The sequence below is a fragment of the Gigantopelta aegis genome, chromosome 7 (genome assembly GCF_016097555.1).
Source record: "Gigantopelta aegis isolate Gae_Host chromosome 7, Gae_host_genome, whole genome shotgun sequence".
NCBI lineage: Eukaryota > Metazoa > Mollusca > Gastropoda > Neomphalida > Peltospiridae > Gigantopelta > Gigantopelta aegis.
Window position 1 is genome coordinate 23,630,423 of NC_054705.1, and position 23,989 is coordinate 23,654,411.

A 23,989-nucleotide genomic window follows, 5' to 3' on the forward strand; every position below is an offset into this window, starting at 1 on the left:
ATAAAATGGTATTATGAAAACAAAAGAGAAGAAAAAGAAGTTACCATTAATTGAAATATATGGTGATCAATAAATAATTACAGACCCATGATTCCCTCTCTGTAGCAAATAATAACTAAAAGTAACTCAAAAAGGAACTACTGTTTTTGGATATGGGAAATGAAGGCTATCTACAACATACATTTGTTTTATTTTGTTTTGCTTTTTTTTTTTGTAAACAAGTGATTTCATGTAGAATAATACCGACTATTTAATCCGTAAACCTGAATTAAGGTAAGTAACGGTCAGTTCATTTTTACAAAACCAAACTGTTGAATATAATTTTTCTTTGGAATGGTATTGTTAACATATTCCAGAAACATCACAGACCTGAACAGCTATTCCTATAAATCGAGTACATTTTAGTATAGGCCATACTCATGATATTGCTTTCTAACATCTCCATATATAGCTATATCTGCAATTTAATGAAGGTCATTTTACTTAATAGCATAACTCTATTTAGACCTACAGTTATTCTTATAAATCGACAACAGTTTAATGCAGCCATTTGTTTTGTTCACACAATAGTACTTCTTGTTAAAACATTGAGTTCATTCAGCGATCTCGCAGGCTTTACAAAATGTCTGTTCCAGCAAGTAGTCCTTAATAATAGTAATAGTATACATATATACAATTCATCATATCACTACATTCCAACGAAAGACATATTCTGCACGTGCATTGTTACAACTATCCCGAACATGGTCCTGCACGCACATTCAGTCCACAACAATAGAACCTATTTTCAGCGCATCACAATTTGTTTGGAAACAATAATTAAAAAAAAATGTTCTGAAACTCAGACACTATAATTAATATTGCTATCTGTTCATTTGTGAACTAAGGCATTAAACATTTTTGTTACACTCGGGTTTTTCCGTGCAGCGAATGCATTTTTCGGAGTTGTTGATCTTTGCACGAATTCCCTGTTCGCTTCTACGAAGACATGATGGCGGCTGGATTTCGTGTTTTGCGATCTCCTGGTAGTTGCTGGTTTGGTAGTTGCTGTCTCTGTTGGCGTTGATCTTGACGGTGTAGTTGTCTCTGCAGCTGAGGTTTCGGTCTTCTCTGTAGTTGGTGATGATGTTGTTGATGGTGTTGTTTTCGTAGAAGTCGGCTGTGAGAAGGGGTTGTGTTTCATAATCCTCGTTGTTGACGTCATGGTGGCGCTGGTGGTCATAACGCTGCTGTTACTGGTGCTGTTGTCTACAATGATTTAAAAATGTAAGTATACACTGATAAGTATTACAACAGGAGCTATAAATTTATTTCTACCCGGGCTTAATTTAATATTTAGACTAACGAAATTTAAGCCCCAGGCTCCAAGATAGAGCACTGAATATCATAAACAAGTATAGGAATTAATAATCAATAACCTACCTCCGATACATATTGTTTTTTGGTCTGGTTTTTTAAATTTAGAATCCTTGCTGTAACATATTTTTTTATTGTTTTCAATTATTATTTATTTTTAAGATTGTCAGCTTTAAAAACACAAAACACTCGAATAATACACTCCACAGGAAGATAACAAATTAAACATTTGTAAATTTTATAAACGTAAAACAAGAATAATACTTTTTAAAAAATCGTCTTTGGAAATTCCGACTATGGTCCTTTAAAATTCAATAAATGCTCATGCGTACCTTTATAAGGGTGTGGGTGGATGTGCTGCATGTAGATATTCTTTATGTCTTCCATGGAGTCCCCGTTGCATAGCGACGCCGTGCAGAAGCACCACTCCACAGGCTTTCCCCACAGCTGTTGCACACGGCACCCCTCGTAGTCGATATTGGTGGCGCTGTTCTGCCATCCGTCTGCGCAGCCGCGGTAAATGACTACAAAATCGGAAATGTCAGTATGTCACAAGAAGTAGATACATGCAAATATTTTAAGAACAACCTATAATAAATACTTACTAAATTAAAAACAACAAAAAAGGGGGAGGGGCACTAAACGCCCCCAACAAATTAGCAAATAAACTTTAAATACAGTGAAACTCTCCAAAACAAGACCCTCCATAAACCAGAATTCCCTCAAAACCAAACAGTCTTCACAGTCCCTTTTTAAATATCAGTATAGAACCGAACCTCGCTAAATCGGATTCTCCTTTAAAACTGGACTTTTTATTTGGTCCCGTTTAGGGGCGGGACGTAGCCCAGTGGTAAAAAGCGCTCGCTTGATGCGCAGTCGGTCTGGGATCGATCCCCGTCGACGGGCCCATTGGGCTATTTCTCGTTCCAGCCAGTGCACCACGGCTGATATATTAAAGGCAGTGGTATGTATCCTGTCTGTGGGGTGGTACATATAAAATATCCCTGGCTACTAATGGAAAAATGTAGCGGATTTCCTCTCTAAGACTATATGTCAAAATTACCAAATGTTTGATATCCAATAGCCGATGATTAATGTATCAATGTGCTCCAGTGGTGTCGTTAAACAAAACAAACTTTTGGTCCTGTTTGTACCATACCCGTATAATTGCACAAACAAATATCTGACCTTTGCCTTTACAGAGGTTACACGTTTAGTCAGGAGAGAGAGGTAAGAATGCATTGTAAACAGTGCCGGATTTATATGGGGGCAAAGGGGGCAATTGCCGCCCCCCCCCCCCCCCCCCGTCAGAGGGGCCCCAAGACTAAGGACTTCCTTTATTTAAAACAAATGTAATAATTATAAATTTAGTTAATTTTTTTTATTTGTTATGCAATTTAATTCTATATTGAGGGGCCCCCGAACCTGAAGTACCCCGGGCCCACAACGTCTAAATCTGGCCCTGATTGTAGGTTTTAATAACTTTTCAATATCCAGGGATGAACTGGCCACGTGACGTTATATGTCTTGGTTTTCGGGAAAACAAGTTTTAACGTTTAAAAAATCATAAAAAACCCCCAACAGTTTTATGACGTTATACAAATTATATAGTTACATCACCTCCATTACACATACGTACATACGGGTCCTTGATTAAAGTTTTACCTTTGAAGCTTTTATATGTTGTTCATTACTTCATGATTGCATTTACCTTAGTTTGACACCCAATAGCCGATGTATTTTTCGTGACAGGGTGTTGTTAAACATTCGTTCATTTTAAAGAAACAGACCCTAGTTTTTAAGCACTACAGCATAGTTTTCACTATTAGAGCCTTTTATGATCACCGATATCAAACATTACTTATATTTTATTCTTTAGATTACCCATTTCCGTACAACCGAAGTGTTTCCGTACAACCGAAGTGTCTATTTTTAAAGATATTTCCTATTTTAACGTCACAGACTCTTCTTCCACTCTATTGTAACTTTATCTAAATGAGTTACAGGTTTGTAAATGAACTAAACTTAATGTTCATTTTTCACGGGTTAAAACTAGGGTCTGCGCCTTTAATAAGAACGTAGGCCTAACTTGAAACTGTCCGAGTTACGCCAAACATCGGAAGGACCATAATCACACGGGATGTACAGATATCGTGTCTCAAATTAGACATCGCCTATAATATCATCTGTTGGACAGAAATAACGTAAACTGACATGGTATAAAAACAAGAACGCGTGTGTTTTAAAACCCAAGGATTTTAGACGCAAAAAAAAGAAGAGAAAATGTTCTAAATATTCTCTTCTTTGACACCCATGCATTATCCTAGATTCTATTAAAACATTTTAAAGAAAATGTTTAGCCTACAAAGCATGTTTCAGGGGAAACAATTTCCACACACGCAAACACGAACAGCCTTCAAGTTGAAATGGCTGTTCCGCGACAAATGACGGAAAGATACGATGATTTCCGAATTCTTCGGCAGTTTACAAACAGCCAGTGAAGAACTCTCTTAGAAGAATACAGCGCTATTTGTTCTAGCTTTGGGAGACATTACAATGCGCAAGTGAGAGCTGGTATGAAGAAAGCATTAAATGTTTTTCTAATCTCCGAAACGTTGTTAAGAGTCTTGGCGACCATAGCGAACCATCTTGGCTATTTCGCAAGTAACGAAGGGTTCCTCAGATTGGCCGCCGATCCAATATAGAGATTTAATAGGGATTTGTTTTACATGTATAACAGAGTAATTCAAGAGACTGTCTTAAGTCTGCTGCCATTTTAAAGATGTTTCCGACTAATAAAGTCCTTGTAACGATTAAAATTTCTACATTATCTTGTTTAAAGAGACATACCCTAGTTTTTAAACACTAAGGCATATTTCTCACTATTAGAGCCGTTTATGATTACTAAAATCAAACATTACTTATATTATATAATTGTTTAGATTATCCAGTTCCGTAAAACCGAAGTGTTTCTGGTCATCGTGGTGTTTCTAATACCACAAAATGCATTTTTCATATTTTTAAAAACGCACGTGCGTCTGATAAGTAACGGTTATGGAGTCGCTTTTTAGTCTATTTTTGAGGGTATTTCAACGTCACAGACTTTTGTTTCACTCTGTTGTATCCAAATTTGTTACAGGTTTGTAACTTAACCAAACCTAGTGTCCATTTGTACGCGTTGAAACTAGGGTCTAGGTGAAGAATATGCCTTAGTGTTTAAAAACTAGGGTCTGTCCCTTTAATATAGATGTCACTATAATATACGTGTTTCTGGTTGCCCTAATGTTTGTAGTTGCTCAAACTTAATTTTATTTCCACTGCGTGCCTGAAGGGTGTATACTACCAAATCAAATCCTATAGACGACAATAGTAGCATGTGGCTAAAACTCCTACCTACAGCGTATCAGTCGACATAAACGCCACGGATGTAAATACTACCACCCTCGCCCTTAGAGTGAATTAAAAAAATTGGGGGTCAAGCTGCTCATTTCTGAAATAACGAGTAGCGTCTATGACTACCCTAGTTCCGCACAAAATTCGAGTCCTTTTTTTTTTACAGGTTCCCCAAACATGTTTGACACAATGGTACTAAATGAAATACAACTGCATACATTTTTTTCCCAGATTAAACTTTTTTTTTTTTTTTTTTTTACAACCAACACACTCTTATTTATTACCAATCATAGGACTTGTGGTGTTCACTTCTCTATCAAAAGTTCGCTACACCTCGAAATTTGACCCAGCCGGAAGTTATTTCGTTTAGTACTACCTAAACCTCTTTTTGATATAGGCACGTTAATAACGTATCCTAATTCTAATCCTTATTTTCGTTTTTTAATCTCACGAACGAAATTACTGGTAGGTAATATCCTGTTTGAGTCACTACAAACATCAAGACCATACAAAATAAACTGAATAAACAGACACTGATAAGTTATATTAAACAAGAAAACGTATTTTTGAAATGTAAACAGTGGTTATAAAAATGGCTCTGTTAAAGCCCTTTCCACGTGCCCGGTTAAATAGGCTAATGCTTAACTCATCATTTGTAACCAATGCTTAACTCATCATTTGTATGGCCTTCCATGTGCATAAATGTAAATACATATACACCGCCCAGTGTGCGGGAAAACCCCTTGTTTGTATTAATCTGAATAACCAATGCTTAGCTCATCATTTTGATAACTGTTTGCGTTCCTCCGTGTGCTTAAATGCAAATTTACATCTTGATCATATAGGTACACATTATTACGCCCCTGCAAATATTTGACATACATTTGTTGAATACAGTTACATAAATATGTCGTGTGTACAATGCATTCTGCATAGCCCAGCAGAGTTACAGGTATATATAATTAATTTGGGATGACAGTGTTCTTTTTTATTTCTTTGTGTTTGTACTGAAAGTTCAAGATATTGTTCACAGTACGTTCACATAAAAATTAATCTCACGTAAAAGAAAAGCCTATCAAACGATCTCAAACACGTTTCAGTGTAAAAATATAATTTAAAAAGAATATAATTTAACAAATATTATAAGAATTTTTGTGGTTTTGTTTTTCGTGGATTTAATTACTGTTCAAAAGTAAATGAATGTTGCAAAAATTTAAAATTCACCCCTAACTTTCGTCATTAATTTTTTCATTTATTCATTCATTTTCATTTATTTTCGAGCTGATGTTCAACTAAGGTTCAAGCACGTTCTCCCGGGAACACATCTCAGCTATCTGGGCTGTCTGTTCACGACAGTGGGTTAATGGTTAGTTGTTAGTGGTTTTACACTTCTCTATCGGGCGGTTAAAGTTCACTCACGGTGGGAGCCGGCATCGGAGTGAGAACCCAGTGCGCCATCGTGGTTAATATTTTTGCCAAAAATTTCGGGCATCTTAAAGGCACTTGTTCTCTTACAGTATCTACTCCCCACAAAACTAAAGTTTCCACTGAAATTGTTTTGTTGTTATTTGTTTTGTTTGTTTGTTTTTTTTTTATATATATATATATATATATATATATATATATATATATATATATAATATATATATTATCTTTCAAACTCGATATATTAATATATCCCCAGTCTGACCCCCACCCCTTCGTATAACACGTCTACGATTAACAACAGTTTGTGTAAATCGTTGTAATAAGGACGATTTAGGATTCTGACAAAAAGCCATCCCCAGCTTCCGTACTACCACTAACATGTCTCCAATATTTTATGTGTTGTTTTTCTGAACATAATAGAGGCTTATAGGTAACCCTCGAATAATTTGACGTCCGAATAAGGTGATTCCCTGAATTTCTGTAACAACAGACGCGCACCTGCCAGTATTGTTTTCAAAAGATTTATCTCGGCCTTGTAGCGACCTGAACGCATAATTTAAATATGTGAAATATTCACGCGTGAAAATGACGCACACGAGGCAAGAAATCTGTCGGATCACTAGATATAATGCCAGTGTTTACAGCGGGTTTATATAATATATGATGTCCAAACAGATAGTAAAGTTATATAACAGTCGTGTATGTCAAGGTCACAATAACACACGTATAAATTAAAAACCTATATTTATGGCAGACCATTAAAAGTAGTTGGTAAATTATGATTTCTTTGGAATAAATATTCCACGATTGTAAAGTTGTAAACGTTAAAATTAGAAAAATATCACCTCACTAAAAATGTGACATCACAGGTTATTCCTGTGGACCCTTCATGTATGTATGTATGTATGTATATATATATGTATGTATGTATGTATGTATGTATGTATGTATGTATGTATATATGTATATATGTATATATATATATATATATATATATATATCAGCACCTAGCTAGACAAATCAAACATTTATAACCCAAACATTATAAGCATATTTAAATACAACTACTTTAAAAAACAAACAAACAAACAACAATAGCAACAACACCAGAAATAACAGTCTAATGATACAAATGAAATACCCATTTTGTGGTGCTTCAATAACTATGTTAAACATCAAGCAACTGTAACTTAAAATATTCCAAATCCAAAAGTTTTTCCATGCCCACACCCATTAGGTTCAGGCATGCCTATCCTGGGTTCGGTGTCTAGTATGACCAGTGGCCTGACCCAGAGTTTAAACTATGCCGAGCTGTCGTTGACAAATATTTCATTCCTATCCTAGTCTTAATTTGGTTACAAAGTTGCATCTTATTTTGTATATCTTTTGGCTCTAAATCTTCACAGTGTAGGATCAAAGCGTATCGATACCTATGTTTAGAAATAGTGCAAGTGTGCCAAATTCATGACTAGTAAAACAAACAGTCTCGGGTCGCATTTCGCATCACAAAAAGACAAAAAAGAAAAAAGAAAAACAAAAGAAGGTAGCTCTAAGCACATTTTGACGTTTGTGCTCTTTATAAGATGTCCGCGTCGGAATTCCATTCACACAATATGGTGCAATTTATTTCAAGAAGAAATGCTTCCATTTATAGTCTTGATTATCTAGGTTAGTCAAGGAACTTCAGTTGTCAATGCTGTTCTCGGTCAATTCGCACCGTGTATTTTTAATAAAAGTAACGTCGGCACGTTTTTCCGTTTGGTTGTTTGTATTGCGGATGTCGGTGACGATATTTCAGCTGCACCAAATGATGCAGCGAACCTATTCGGACGTTTCCGGGCCACAAATGACAGTTCCGCAGTAACAACTGCAACTCTGACTGGCACTAGCGGTAGTGTAATTGTTATCGGTAGTAACCGTTCCAGATGGTTATAAGGTTAGTGTGGATATTATTGAAAACACTTAAAACCTTATCTTTATGTCCTCATCACACTCACACTTCTATGAGGCGCCAAATTACTGCCTTCATTGATTAAGCCATTGGACTTTAGAAGAGTAGGAAGTGGGTTCCCCCATAGTGGGTACAAAGCCCAATGTTCTGTTCTGTTTGTGGCCACGAAATGACATTGGCCCGTATCAGATCTACTGACTGGGAGCACAGTGGGGTGACTGTAAGATCTAATGTCGGTCACACTTGATACAACTTACAGGGCTGTCAAAGCCGGTACCCTGTCCTGGACGGAGGAACCGGCGGAGGCCGACTCCTGCGCCACAACAGCTTGCTCTGAATGTACACGTTAAACTCTCTAACCTGACCTGACCTGACCTGACCTGACCTGACCTAAGCCGGTACGGAAGCTGAGGAAGATGACAGCCTCCTTTTGATCCCCCTAACAACATTCTGCTCACTTCAATGTTGCAATTAATGTGAAAATTATTGAAGTCATTGGCACGCACTCAATATATTTTATATACTGACTACTCTTTTCGGCCAGCAGCAAGCGATATTTTACACATACAGGTACCATCCCACAGGCAGATAGTACATTGCCTTTGTTACACCAACAAACAATGGATTTGCTGAAACTGATGTGAAAACGACTCAAATTTTGTAGGTTTTGTAGCCAAAATTTACGTTGTGGGGTGGGCTTTTAGTCTAAAAGTACCCTTTTTCCAGGTGGAGAAGACTTTTTATTACTGTATTTTCCCTCCTCCACTCCTCTTCATCCCCCCTCCCCACCATCACCACCTCCCTCCCATTAATGAGTTAGTACATCTTGGTTACTCCTGCTGGAGAAATCCTCAAATTCGGATAAAAACTATAGAGATATTCTGGCAAGATGAGCTGGCCTGAAACCTTTTAACCATGTATTTTCATCATTGTACTTACAATATTAGTTGTAATCCATATACAACCGTAACCATATGTCCGACGCCATATAACCGTAAATAAAATGTGTTGAGTGCGTCGTTAAATAAAACATTTCCTTCCTTCCATATACAAATGCGTAGTGATTCGTTTGCAACCCTTTATAGCTGATTGGTAGTAGGCTAATGTTAATATGAACAAATGTTGTTATCCAGATTCGGGCATTTTCGTTTTAATTCGGGCAGTAACCAGCCTGATCCCTACAAAAATGGCAGCCCGTACGCCTATACGTATATGTTTAGTATCTGATAAAAACTCTCACCGTCTCCTTGTCTCCTGACGAAACACTTGTTGGTGGAAGAGCATTGCGTCTTGCCGAGATAGTGAGCCTTGATCGTGTTAACCCTTTCTCCGCAGTGCGGGCTGTCGCTGTAACAATCCCAGCAGAAGAACTCTGAAAAACAGGAAAATTGTGGTTACCTTTTATGTAAATAAAACAATATAGAGAAGAGTACAGAAACAAAGACTCGGGGCGGCGGGGCGGATTATGCTTTAGGTGGGGGTGTGTGTGTGGGGGGGGGGGGGGGGGTGGTGTCCAAAACAATATGTAAATGTTTATAATTTGAAATTATGAATTTTACGTGGATATCAATTTAGATCTCCGTATTTGTATAATATTATCGTCTGTCATAACTGTATTGAGTGGCTTTTAAAATATTAGGTATATTGTTTTATATTTTTATATAACATATATGTAATTTAAAAAAAAGGCGAGACGGGAATTAAATATTGAATGAATGAATGCAACTGGGAAAAAACCCCTAATCCGCCCCTGGGGCCCTAGCCTGATGTATAATGGCTCGATCCTGGCTAGTGAACTGTTGGTCCGGGCTAGTGGAAATTATCAACTGTATTACTGTAATACATAGAACGCTAGCCAAAGCTTCTGTGAGGGCTAGTGACTTTCTCAAACATTTGTCTAGCACTGATACTGGGTCATAGACTCGATCGCCTTCGGGGTAATCGTCGGGGTTTTCTCCCATCCCAACCAGTGTCCTACATTTAGACCCAAAAAATATCAACAGATTCAAAATTGTAAAAAGTAAAGTTTGTTTTATTTATCGACACCACTAGAGCACATTGATTTTTTTTTATCTTATCATCGGCTATTGGACGTCAAACATATTATGATCATTTTGTCACTGTTTTGGGTTTTTTTTTGGAGGAAACCCCCTGTCGCCACATAGGCTACTCCTTTACGACAGGCAGAAAGGGATCTTTTATTTGCGCTTCCCACAGGCAGGATAGCACAAACCATGGCCTTTGTTGAACCAGTTATGGATCACTGGTCGGTGCAAGTGGTTTACACCTACCCACTGAGCCTTGCGGAGCACTCACTCAGGGTTTAGAGTCGGTATCTGGATTAAAAATCCGATGCCTCGACTGGGATCCGAACCCAGTACCTACCAGCCTGTAGACCGATGGCCTAACCACGACGCCGGTCAAAATTATAAGTACAAAACTGCGCCGCCAGATAGGAGAGTAATGAGTGCAGTGAGTGTTGCGTTGTTTTTACGTACAATGTTGAATCTCTTGCGGTTTTAACAATATTTTACCTATAGGTCTAAAGTTTCACTGATTGTGGCAAATATCCATATAGAAACGGATGTGGAATATCAAAGTTACAGCCCCATTCCATTTTTTTTAAACATAAAATTCCATATTTAGTAGGGTTACCCCCCCCCCTCTCTGTCTCTCTCTCTCTCTCTGTCTGTCTCTCTCTCTGTCTGTCTGTCTCTCTCTCTCTCTCTCTCTCTCTCTCTCTCTCTCTCTCTCTCTCTCTCTCTCTCAGTATATAAATTGTATCTGTACAGGATAAAGTCCAAGATAAAGGAATAGTTGTTAGTGGAAATGCCAATTGGGACATTTGGTCTAGGGAATGAGAGAAGAAACCCACTGCCGTCATACTTTTGATGCTGTAACATTTAAAAAATATATATTATACATCACCGTGCAAAATTGTAATATTGTATTAATCATTACGTAATTACTAGTACAATAGGGCCTCGTAAGCTGGATAAATAAACTTGTACCCCGTCCTTCTGTTTTTTAAATATTACAACACGAATATCTTTCTTTTTTAATCAGACTTAACCTTTCTTTTAATTTTAACAACGGCTGTCTCCAGTGCTTATCTACGGTAAGCAATGTCGAGCACTGAGTAGGCCTAGTATGTATCTAATGTGCCTAACTCTTTCCTGTTCCATTGTTTCCTAACCGCGTTTTAAGTGCACCTCACTCATATTACGTAGACGGGAATGCCAAAAACGTGAAAAGTGGTTTTCATCATATTTTGACTATTTTCTTTTAAAAGAAACATTGTCACGTCGTTCTCGGGTAACCGAGGAAGAGCTAACTTTAGGATTGCGCCTTTGTTGGTGGTACCTGATGGTACAAACACGACGATTGGTTATTTATACTGACGTGGGCCACGGTTCGGGTGTTTGCATTGGTTGCTTTGTTGACTCGTAACATCAACTGGCTGTTTGAATCACGTTTGTGACATCGCAATGTATGTGTTTGCCAGTGTTTAGTCTTTCAATTATAACCGTTGTGCGAACAGAAAAGGGGACATTTGGTTAGCTGCACCCCAGCACATTGTTCAATCATCGCTGTTAGGCGCTTAAAGTGACAGACCTTAATATTTTTCACTATTACAACCGTTTGTGATCATTCAAAAAAGACATTACTTACATTTTGTCGTTTAGAATATCTATTTCCGTACATCCGATGTGTTTTTGGTCTTTATGGTGTTTCTAATACTACAAAATGCGGTTTTATATTTTAAAAAAAAACAAAACAAAAAAAACAACCCAACACTTATCTTTGTTCAACTGTTATGGAGACGACTTCTAGTCTATTTTAAGGGCATTTACCCGTTCAACGTTATACACTCGTTTCACGTTTTTATAAATTTACCTAAAAGGCATACCTGTCAACTCTTACGCATTTGGCGTGACTCTCTTGCTTTTGTAACAAACATCACGCTCTCACGCAACGTTACTATAATCATAAACTTTTTCTAAAAATAAAAATATTTTATAATCGTGGTTCATATTTTAGAGCTGAATGGAATTATATGCTGATTATGCACGTCTCTGAATTCGTTACCTATTAATAATAATACAGAATACTGAACCTACCCTCGGTTCAATACCAACAATCACTCGCGGGTTCTGCCAATGGCCGACTTTTATGGTTTAACATTAACCGTATTAATTAGTAATCCATTTTGGACTTAAACAAACAACAACAACAACAAAATTCGCCCTGGACCCGACCAAGAGCCTGCAGTCCCAGGACCTTGACTTCTAGTTTTCTCACGCCACAGGTTGACAGCTCTGAAAAGGGTTACAGGTCTGTAGATTAACCAAACTTAGTGTCCATTTTTACGAGCTGCATCTAGGGTCTGCGACTTTAAAATTAATATCGCGACACTCGAGAACGACGTGACAGTGTTTTTTGATGTATGATGTAAACCACTGTTTGCGTTTTTGGCATTCCCGTCTACGTAATATGAGAAAGGTGCACTTAAAGAGACATTCCTGACTTAGCTGCAATGTTTAAGATGTTATCGACTAACAGAGACGTTTTGACGACTGTACTTACATATCAAATATAGTTTTCTGCATAAAATATTAGTGGCTGTATATTAAACGTGTTTCTGATCGTTCTAATATTTGTACTATGTTAAATTTCATTATATTTCTTAAAAAAGATTTTTTCGTACTTACGAAATTATTTGAAGACAAACTCCAGTTTGGGCTTCTTACAAATGTTAAGAGGACCAGAAATACATTGAATATACAGACACTGATATTCTAAACCAGAAAATATATTTAATATGTAAGTTTAATCGTAGAAATATTTTATTAGTCGGAAACATGTTACAATGCAGCAAACTCGGGAATGTCCCTTTAAAACGCGGTAAAGAAACAATGGAACAGGAAAGGGTTAGACACATTGATACATACTAGAGCTACCTGACAATGCTTACCGTAGACAAGCACTGGAGACAGAAGTTGTTAAAATTAAAAGAAAGAAGTCTAATTAAAAAAGAAAGATACTCAATATTACAAGTTTTCATAATGATGTATAATATAATTTAAAAAATGTTACAGCCTCAAAAGTGTGACGACAGTGGGTTTCTTCTCTCATTCCCTGAACTAATGGCTTTTTAACTATATCAAAGGTCATTATAAGACATATCATTATAAGATATTATATCTCATTTTAATCAGATTGTTAATATAAGGCTAAAAAAATACCAGATCTGGGTTTAGGTCTGGATCTGTTGACTATAGTACCAGTCGAAAAAGAAGGAAGGAAGGAAACGTTTTATTTAACGACGCACTCAAAACATATTATTTACATGGTGTCAGACACATGGTTAAGGAACACACAGATATTGAGAGAGGAAACAGCTGTCGCCACTTCATGGGCTACTATTTTCGATTAGCAGCAAGAAATCTTTTATATGCACCATCCCACAAATAGGGTAGTACATACCACGGCCTTTGATATACTAGTCGTGGTGCACTGGCTGGAACGAGAAATAACCCAATGGGTCCACTGACGGGTATCGAAAAACAAAATAGAAATGCACTGAATTAAATGTAACAAAACACATCACGTCTGTGCTGGCGCGAAATGAAGATCTGCAACAGACGACATAGAACATGCGCTCTGTATATTTCCACACTATCAAACTGGCAGCCGATGAACAATGTTCGAGACTTACTTTTTCATATTTGTTAATAAACAACAGGAAAGGTATATATTCATATAATCAATGAGAAATAATCATAATTATTGTTGGTGTTTATAAACGGAAATATATCTAAACTGATAACAGGAGCTTCGGTGTGTTTTGTACCTAAGAGACAACTTGAACTTCCTAATGTTTTAATTATATACACATTGTATCAATACAGCCGAGTGGAACGGCAGCGAAAACGGAAGTAGTTTTTAAATTTCATGTTTGAAAAGACTCGAGAGCGATAATGAGGCTCGGTTTCAAATTGATTACCTTTTTGTGTGTTAATATTGACAGAACAAGGGAAACCACTTCCAGTATGGACTCGACACGAAAGTTGTCACGTATACGTTTTTGCATCATGTCTGTTTACTCTGGACGTTAATGTTTAAAGATGGTTGGTGGAACGGAAATGAATGTTCCTTAATAACATTTCCAGTGCGCTATACATCGGTACTTATTAACACAGACGTATGGGATGACAGTTTACTTGGTGGTGGTGGGGTGGGGGGGGGGGGGGGGGGGGGGGGGGGGGGGGGGAGGAGGGGGGTAAAACGGAATTTGCCCTCAATTTTTTTTAAGATTCCCTAATGTCCGCGTTACAAGCACTATATCTACCGGTAGCATAGAATAACTGAATTAGCTCATGAAAACTATGCGCAATCTTTTACATTTTGGACTTAATCCTGCGGGACATGAAAATTCAAATAGCACCACAAATGCCACGGCCCACTGCCGACCCATACATCCATTAACAGTAAACATTATCATGTTCAGTTCAATATAATTATATAATTCCAAGTGAATAACTATTTCATCGATATAAAATAACAATCAAACTCTTTCTACGGGAAATTAATACACGGAATAAGGGCAATACCCCTTCTGTGGTTCAGGTTTTCCCCGTCAGAAGCTGAACGAGGGTATTCTCACATTCTCAGGGGCGTAGCGTGATCTGGACCTGGACCTGGGAAGGGGGGGGGGGGGGGGGGTCGAATATGAACCAAGTGGACACTTTTTCTATTTTGCTTTTGCACCACCAGAAACTCCATATGTATAAACCTGTATGTTTTAGTTCTGAAAGCGGACCATTTGCTTCTGCTTCACATGATATTATTTCAATCAATCCAAGCATTTATAACAAAATAATATTTACGAACTGGAATTATACAATTATAATATCCCGTGAACCCATCCCCACCCCGGTCCGTTTAAAGTTCCCTTTTTAATAGCTTCTTTTTAAAAATTGTATCATCCACAATACAACATTAAGTTGTCCTGAAAACTCGTTTCTGCATACTTAAAAAAAAAAAAAAAATCGTGGAAAATGCCCTTCGGCAAACTAAAACTTTCCCTTTTTAAAGTTTGTTTGACCCTCCCCTTTATAAAATCCTGGATCCGCCCCTGATACATACGTGTGTCATATAAGATGTACTCACCAGCTACTTCTATCTGGCTGTCAATCATGTTATTGGTCATATCCACTTCTCCCTTCCCTCTGGCGTCAACGATCGAGTTCTCTCCCTCGTTCTGTACCACGTTTAATGTAGATGGCGCTGCAGTCGTTGTCTTCTTCGTCGTCGCCATTGTTGTTGTTGTTGTAGTAGGCACTGTGGTAGTGGTCCGTCTCCACGTCGATTCGGCCGTGGGGCGTGGTTTATGGATGTGGGTGTACCGCCCAGACCACCACGGCAGTATGTTTCCCCACCCCTTTCCCCACCCCCACTTCTCTGTCGTCTTCACGAATGTCTGGGCCTGGGCGTGGTCACGTGTCGTGATGGGGAAGTCCCACCCGAATCCATCTTTCCTCTGGACCCATCTTGGCGCCTTCCAGCTCCGGTCCGTGTTCGAGAATCTGGGTCGGTCCGAATCCGCGTGCCACCACCACACATTGAAGACCGGGTCGCTGTTCCTGGTCTCCGAGCTCTTGAAGCTTACGTGAGGGTTGATGTCGTCGAACACTTGGTTCTCCTGGATAGTGTTTCCCTGGACGCCGTCCGAGTCCGGTTGCCAGGAGTTGGAGTTGTCCTGCCACTGCGGCCACTCGAATTGGTGGTCCCAGCCCAGCTGGTTCTGAACCAGGTTCTGCCTTACCTTTTCTGGAGATAAAAGAAAGAAATGTTTTATTTAACGACTCAACACATTTTATTTACGGTTATATGGCGTCAGACATATGGTTAAGGACCACACAGATTTTGAGAGGAAACCCGCTGTCGCTACTACATGGGCTACTCTTTCCGATTAGCAGTAAGGGATCTTTTATTTGCGCTTCCCACAGGCAGGATAGCACAAACCATGGCCTGTGTTGAACCAGTTATGGATCACTGGTCGGTGCAAGTGGTTTACACCTACCAATTGAGCCTTGCGAAGCACTCCCTCAGGGTTTGGAGTCGGTATCTGGATTAAAAATCCCATGCCTCGACTGGGATCCGAACCCAGTACCTACCAGCTTGTAGACCGATGGCCTAACCACGACGCCACTGAGGCCGGTCTTTCTGGAAATAAAAGCAAGCAAAATGTGTCCTGTATTTGGAAGGATATGAAGGTCTAGTCACCTCTCGCAAGAACTGGCAGAAATTAAATATTAGTTTAATAGACCCAATTAGTGCTGTGACAAAGCCATCATGATGGTCAGTAAAATATTAGGATTTGATAACCACCTCAGATATAACATTGAAAATGTTCAGAGTTAATAAAGTTCTGTTCTCTTCTGTTTATTCATCTGTTATCCAGAGCACGTTTTGATGACAGTCGGAAGATGTAAGGTCATTACACAATTTAATTAAAATTAGCTCCACTATTACACGTGGATCTAACACCAGCCAGTTGGAGCTCATGTCCACCACTCAAAACCTTACTTGCAGAATCCTGCCAGTGATTTAAAAATAATTTGAAAACATTCCGAATTATCCTGAGGGTATACGATATGTTTCATGTGAATTACGAATGCCGTATTTAGACCAGTAAAACTAATTTTAATCGGATTGCTAACAACTCTGCGTAGTCCCCAATGTCCAGGTAACATTCCGTCTGTAAATAATAATTTAAATATTGACCAATCACACTTCGCCTTTTATAACGTTATTTGGGAACATACAAATTCTAAAAATATCGGGCGAGTCTATTTTAGTGGCCGCAGTACAGCGAACCATACCAATACGTACGGGGTGGGTTATCAGTCTTCAATTTTACATTAAAAATTATTTATTTATTTATAAAAAAAAACCCCAACTAAATCAGTTCTCAGTTTTACATTACAAATTATTTATTTTATAAAATAAAACATGTTTTAAGGCATTCGTAATTCACACGAAACATGTCGTATACCCTCAGGATAATTCGGAATGTTTTCAAATTATTTTTAAATCACTGGCATGATTCTGCAAGTAAGGTTTTGATTGGTGGACATGAGCTCCAACTGGCTGCTGTTAGATCCACATGTAATAGTGGAGCTAAGTTTAATTAGATTGGTCATTACACCGACTTCTATTTCAATAACCACTAGTTAACAACTAACCATTAACCCATTGTCTTAAACAGACAACTCAGATAGCTGAGGTGTGTAACCAAGACAACATCCTTGATTTCCATAGGCGTTGTAACTTGGCAGCAACTAGAGGTGAGTTAGCAGCTATATATTATTTTAATTTTGAACTGGTTGGGGAGGGGGCAATGCATTATCTTCAGAGTGGAGATAGTGCTCCCTGCCACAACCCTACTACCTGCTTCCGATGTACATGTGAACTTTAATACCATACAAACAGGAAGTAAAATGTGTACTGTATTTGGAACGATATGAAAGTGGCAGAAATTAAATTTTAATGTGATACGAACATGGAGTACCAGAGGCGGATCTAGAGGGGCCCATGGCCCCCCCACCCCCAATTTTTTGCGATAGTTATAATTTTATTATATATTAATTTTCAATTTTTACGATCCCCCTCCAAACCTCCCCCAAAGTTCCCTTGGCATTCCACCTCATGTCACTGGGGCCCTCTAAATGGATTTTCTGGATCCGCCACGGAGTACCCACCTCGGTGTTGTAGCAATGTGTTCTGAGTTAATCAAGGTGTGTGTGTGTGTGTGTGTGTGTGTGTGTGTGTGTGTGTGTGTGTGTGTGTGTGTGTGTGCCTTGTTTGTCCCTTCCGGTACAGGCTGTCACCCAGTGCGAGGTTTAATGACTCAGTGGGAAGGTATCGGGTCATTACACCGACTTCTCTCTGTCTCTCACTAACCACTAATATTAACCAATAAAGGCTCTAAAGACTAGATGCCTCTGCGGTATACGATTGTCTCATTGCGGCTGGCCGCATGCGTTTTGTAAACCTACACATCCAGTTTTGACGCTCTCGTTCAAACTAATGTATTTTGACTCTTTCTTTTTTAGCCGGACCGCATACATGTGCCACATCCAGTCTATATGAGTTTTAACCTCCTGTCCTGGACAAATAACTCTGATAGCTGATGTGTATGTTCAAGTCAGCATCCGTGAACCGTAATAAGATACACAAGAATAGAATAGATGTTTAACAACACCCCAGCACGAAACCTACATCGGCTATTGAGAAGGAAAGAAGGAAATGTTTTATTTAACGACGCACTCAACACATTTTATTTACGGTTATATGGCGTCAGACATATGGTTCAGGACCACACAGATATTGAGAGAGGAAACCCACTGTCGCCACTTCATTTGCTACTCTTTTCGATTATCAGCAAGGGATCTTTTATATGCACCAGCTCACAGACAGGATATTACATACCACGGCCTTTGTTACACCAGTTGTGGAGCACTGGCTGGAACGAGAAATAGCCGAATGGGCCTACCGAAAGGAATCGAACGTAGATCGATTGCGCATCAGGCGAGCGCTGTACCATTGAGCTACGTTCCGTCCCTCGGCTATTGGGTGTCAAACTATGGTAGAGAAGATACACAAGATAACCGAGGATAAAGTAGAACGAACCTGGCGTGTTCCCTGCCTCCATCATGACGATGGAGCCGCCATTGCAGTAGTCGTTCTTGCAGAAGCACCAGGTCTGCTTGCCGAGCCAGGGCAGAGTCTGAGACTGACAGCCGACGTACTGGATGTCCACCTGGCTCTCCATCCACCAGTCCGTGCAGCCGCGCGATATCACTGGAACGAAAAATATATATCATTTTAAGACCAGTCAGTAATACTAAAAAAACGGAACTCTCTGGCGAAGTCAGAGGTTGTGCCCACGACAGGCGTGCTTGAACAATCATCTGATGGGAAAAGAACGAAATGTTTTATTGAACGACACACTCAACACATTTTATTTACGGTTATATGGCCTCAGACATATGGTTAAGGACCACACAGATATAACTGAGAGAGGGAACCCGCTGTCGCAACTTCATGAGCTACTTTTTTTCGATTACTAGCAAGGGATCTTTTGTATGCACCATCCCACAGAAAGGGTAGTATATACCATGGCCTTTGATATACCAGTCGTGGTGCACTGGCTAGAGAAAAACTGAAATGACTGAACCTATAGTTACCTCCATTGGCCTCCTTTTTAAGAAAGCACGTGTTGGTCTTGTCACATTCCACGGTCGCCACGGCGTCAGGGAAGGGTTCGTTCACCTCCTCTCGACAGTAGGGGTTCCAGCTCGTGCAGTCGTGACACTTGATGGCTGCAATTTAATATAAGAATAATATCCATGTGAGTGTCTCGTACAGGAAGAAAAGAAGGTAATGGTTTATTTAACGACGCACTCAGCACATTTTATTTACGGTTATATCATATGGAGTCATATGGTTAAGGACCACACAGATATTGAGGGAGGAAACCCGCTGTCGTCACTTCATGGGCTACTCTTTTCGATTAGCAGCAAGGGATCTTTTATATGCACATCCCATAGACAGGATAGCACATACCACGGCCTTTGAAGTACCAGTCGTGATGCCCCCTAAAGGTTTACATTTTTGCTATTATTCAAATGTTGGCCTTCAAAGACGGCAGCATATAGTTCGCATATAGTCAGTCCCATCCTCCTACAGAAACGTGGGGTTTATTTTTGTAAATAATTTCAGTTTGGCTTGACGTAAGAAAAAAAGTCCCACATAACAGTCCCAGAGGTTGTGGGTCCCACTAAGTAAATTCTTGAAAAATACCAAATACAAACAAAATAAAAAATAATTAGGCAAACTTTAAGATTGTATATGTATTTCTTTTATAGATGGGGGCGGGACGTATCCCAGTGGAAAAGCGCTCGCCTATGTGCGGCTGGGCTATTTCTCGTTCCAACAAGTGCGCCACAATTTGTATACCAAAGGTCGTGATATGTGCTGCCCTGTCTGTGCGATAGTGCATATAAAAGCTCCCTTGCTACTAATGGGAAAAAATGTACCGGGTTTCCTCTTTAAAGACTATATGTCAAAATTACCATATGTTTGACATCCAATAACCGATGATTAATAAATAAATTTGTTCTAGTGGTGTACTTTTTCTTTTATTGATGGAGGAAAATAGTGTTTGTTTAGTTAAAGATGATTCTGATACACTATCCGATGAGGAGATTCAAATTGGAAAACATCTACGGACCAACTTATAGTCTGTCCCATCATACAATATTTTTTTTTTTTTTTTTTGTAAATAATTTCAGTTTAGTTTGACCAAAGAAAAAATACTACTTTTGTGTGCAATTCAGAAAACTGTTGGCTCAGAAATAAATAACTTCCATAGTATGCGGGACGGACTATAGCAAAGACTATTATACTTGGTTCCACTATGGGCCCACGCCCCAGGGGTCTGTTTTAACCTCAAACACGTGCTGCTAATTACAGTATAAAATAATAATAATAATTAGGCAAACTTTGAGATTGTATATGCATTTCTTTGAATGTAAATTCTTGAAAAATACCATGTACAAACACGTGCTACTAATTACAATTTAAAACAAAAATTAATTTGGAAAACTTTGACATTGCTTATGCATTTCTTTTATCGATGGAGGAAAGTAGTGTTTGTTTAGTTAAAGATGATACTGATATACTATCCTGTGAAGAAATTGAAACCGGAAACCATCAACGTACCAAGTTACCTATAGGACATATGTCGCGTGTTGAACGTATCGTGTAAACAAAATTTTAAAATACAAACTTTGAGATTGCATAATATTATCCATTTCTTTTATCGATGGGGGAAAATGGTGTTTGTATAATCAAAGATGATACTGATCAATACACTATCCGGTGAGGAGATTCAAACCGGAAAACATCCACGTACCAACTTAGCTAAGTAGGAAATTCCCCAAAATGAGAACATTTGTTTGTTAAAAGTCTGTTTTTTTCACGACATCACTAGAGCACATTGATGTATTAATTTGGTAATTTTGACTTATAGTCTTAGAGAGGAAACCCGCTACATTTTTCCACTAGAAGCAAGGGATCTTTTATATGCACCATCCTACAAACAGGATAGCACATACCACGGCCTTCGATATGCCAGTCGTGGTGCACTGACTGGAACGAGAAATAGCCCGATGGACCCACCGACGGGGATCGATCCCAGGCCGACCGCGCATCAAGCAAGCACTTTAAAGTCTTTACAACTGGGCTACGTTTCGCCCTGCATATAAAAGGTCAACATTTATCAAAAACATAATTAACTATTGTTTGGTATCAACGTATACCTTTTACAATATATATGAAGTATCAATAAAATAAAAGTTAAAACATTTACCCGTTTTTAATATATGCTATCTATCCCAGGCCGACCGCGCATCAAGCGAGTTCTTTATCACTGGGCTATGTCTAGCCCAATTAGAACATGAGGACATATGTCGCGTGTTGAACGTATCGTGTAAATTAAAAGTTAACTAAACAAACGAAGGAGATGACGTCTGCCAAATAAATAAAAATTTTTTTTTTAAATCAGAACAGACGAACCTATAAACTCCGTTAAAGAAATCATTCAGTATCAAACATCCATCATGTTTAATTTCTCTTTCGACGCCTGTTGCTTGTTCTGTTTGATTCCACAGTGTCACACCAACACAGGACAAGCAAATATTGAATTTAAAACGTTAGAATTATTTCGCCATTTCTCGGCCGCCATGTTTGTTCTTGATAAAATACCGAAAACTCTCGTAATTAATGCCCTTGTACATGACTTGGCTTGTTGACGCAAAACATCGCACCCACGAGAAAGCACGAGAAATGCAAACATTTTAAAGGACAAACAAACGTCATAACGCTGTGAAATTTTAATCGCTAGTTTCTTTGCAGAATTTGCGCGCATGCCAGTGAAGTCGGGGATACCTCAGAACATTTTAGATTCGGACTATTTGGTATCTAACGTGGTTATTTCGACACTTTGTTTCAATTTTTTATTTTGTTTAACGACCCCACTAGAACACATTAATCATCGGCTATTGGATGTCAAACATTTGGTAATTTTGACACATAGTCTTAGAAAGGAAACCCGCTACATTTTTCCTCTAGTAGCAAGGGATCTTTTATATGTACCATCCCACAGCAGACAGGATAGCACATACCATGGCCTTTGATACACCATTCGCGGTGCAATGGCTGAAACGATAAATAGCCCAATGGGCCCACCGACGGGGATCGATCCCAGACCGACGGCGCATCAAGCGAGCGCTTTACCATTGGGCTACGTCCCGCCCTCGACACTTGGTCTATAAAAAAAGAAAGAAACCCGATGCTTCCAGATATACTACTCATACCAGCACACACATAACCCGAAATGTTTTTTTTACTGGTTATTGATACTGACGTTTTATGTAACCTCGTTGAAATGGCTGCAAAATGGTATTTTAGAGCCTCTAGATTAAAAAATGTCCTAAGGGGCATGCCCCCGAACCACCGGGAATTCATCTGCCTCCCCCACCTAGCTACGGCCCTGCATACTGAAAGAAGCAACAACAGGCGCGAATGCAGGGGAGGGTTTCTGGGTTCAAAACCCCTCTGTGATCTAGCAAATTGTCTTTCTTTTTTTCAATACACTTTGCAGTGGAGTATGAGACCCCCCCCCCCCCCCCAATAAGCTTCTCTAACCAGTTTAGATCCCCTCCTGCTAAAATTGCTGCACATGCGCTTAAAGAATGCATTTTTTATACGCAATTCCCTATAGACAAGAAATACAAACCACAGGCTTTGATGCACCAGTCGCATGACACTGATTGAAAGGGAGAAAACCCCAAGTCCGTTTAGAGCGACCGATCCTCCGACCCACCACATCCGAGGTGAGCCGTTTACAACTGAACCATAGCTCAGACCTTTCAGTGAACTCTTTATAGGCCAATTGTGTTGAAAAAATTAAAGAGCCTAGGTTTTAAACACTACGACGTATTTTCACTATGAGAGCGGGGTTTGTTTTTTGTTTGTTTGTTTTTGGGAGGTGTCGGTGAGGGTTGGGGTGGGGGTGATAACTAAAATCAGATACTAGTATTACCTAGATTTTGCTGTTTAGATTATCCATGTCCGTACATCCAAAGTGTTTCTGGTCTCCCTGGTGTTTCTAATACCACGAAATGCACCTATCATATTTCGTATAAATATTTATCTACATTAACAAAAATAATAATAACAAGATATACATGTATATATAAAATTATTATTGTTATTATATAATAATAATAATAATAAATTATTATTATTAATACAATCATCGTCATCATCATCAACATCATCATTATATATATATATATATATATATATATATATATATATATATATATATTTCATTTCATTTATTTTTATTTCTTTTGTTTTATTATTATTTTATATGTATTACTATTATTTATTTTTCATTTATCTATTTTAAAACTTGAATCCTTGTATTTCGTATCACCTCCCACGCAACCGTTCGTTCTGATAGTATCGTCTAGAATCTTTAAATGGACGTTCCTGAGTTTGCTGCATTGTAAGATGTTTCCGACTAATAAAATATTTTTACGATTAAACTTACATATTAAATATAATTTCTTGTTTAGAATATCAGTGTCTGTATATTCTATGTAATTCTGATCGTCTTAATATTTGTAAGAAGCCCAAATTGGATTTAGTCTTCAAATAATGTCGTACGTACGAAAAAAAAATATTTTAGGAAATAAAATGAAATTTAACCTAGTACAACTA

The 23,989-nt window shown here is 38.6% G+C and overlaps 1 protein-coding gene across 1 annotated transcript; it reads right to left on the bottom strand.

Annotated features, from left to right (window-relative positions):
• Positions 1–241: 241 nt before the first annotated feature.
• Positions 242–15,500, bottom strand: LOC121377773. Its single transcript, XM_041505863.1, has 4 exons — positions 15,302–15,500; positions 9,369–9,500; positions 1,689–1,880; positions 242–1,248 (listed from the first exon to the last, which is right to left on the bottom strand). The coding sequence occupies exons 1-4, from the start codon at positions 15,447–15,449 to the stop codon at positions 872–874; spliced, it is 849 nt and encodes a 282-aa protein (XP_041361797.1). The 5' UTR covers positions 15,450–15,500; the 3' UTR covers positions 242–871.
• Between the last annotated feature and the right edge of the window lie 8,489 nt (positions 15,501–23,989).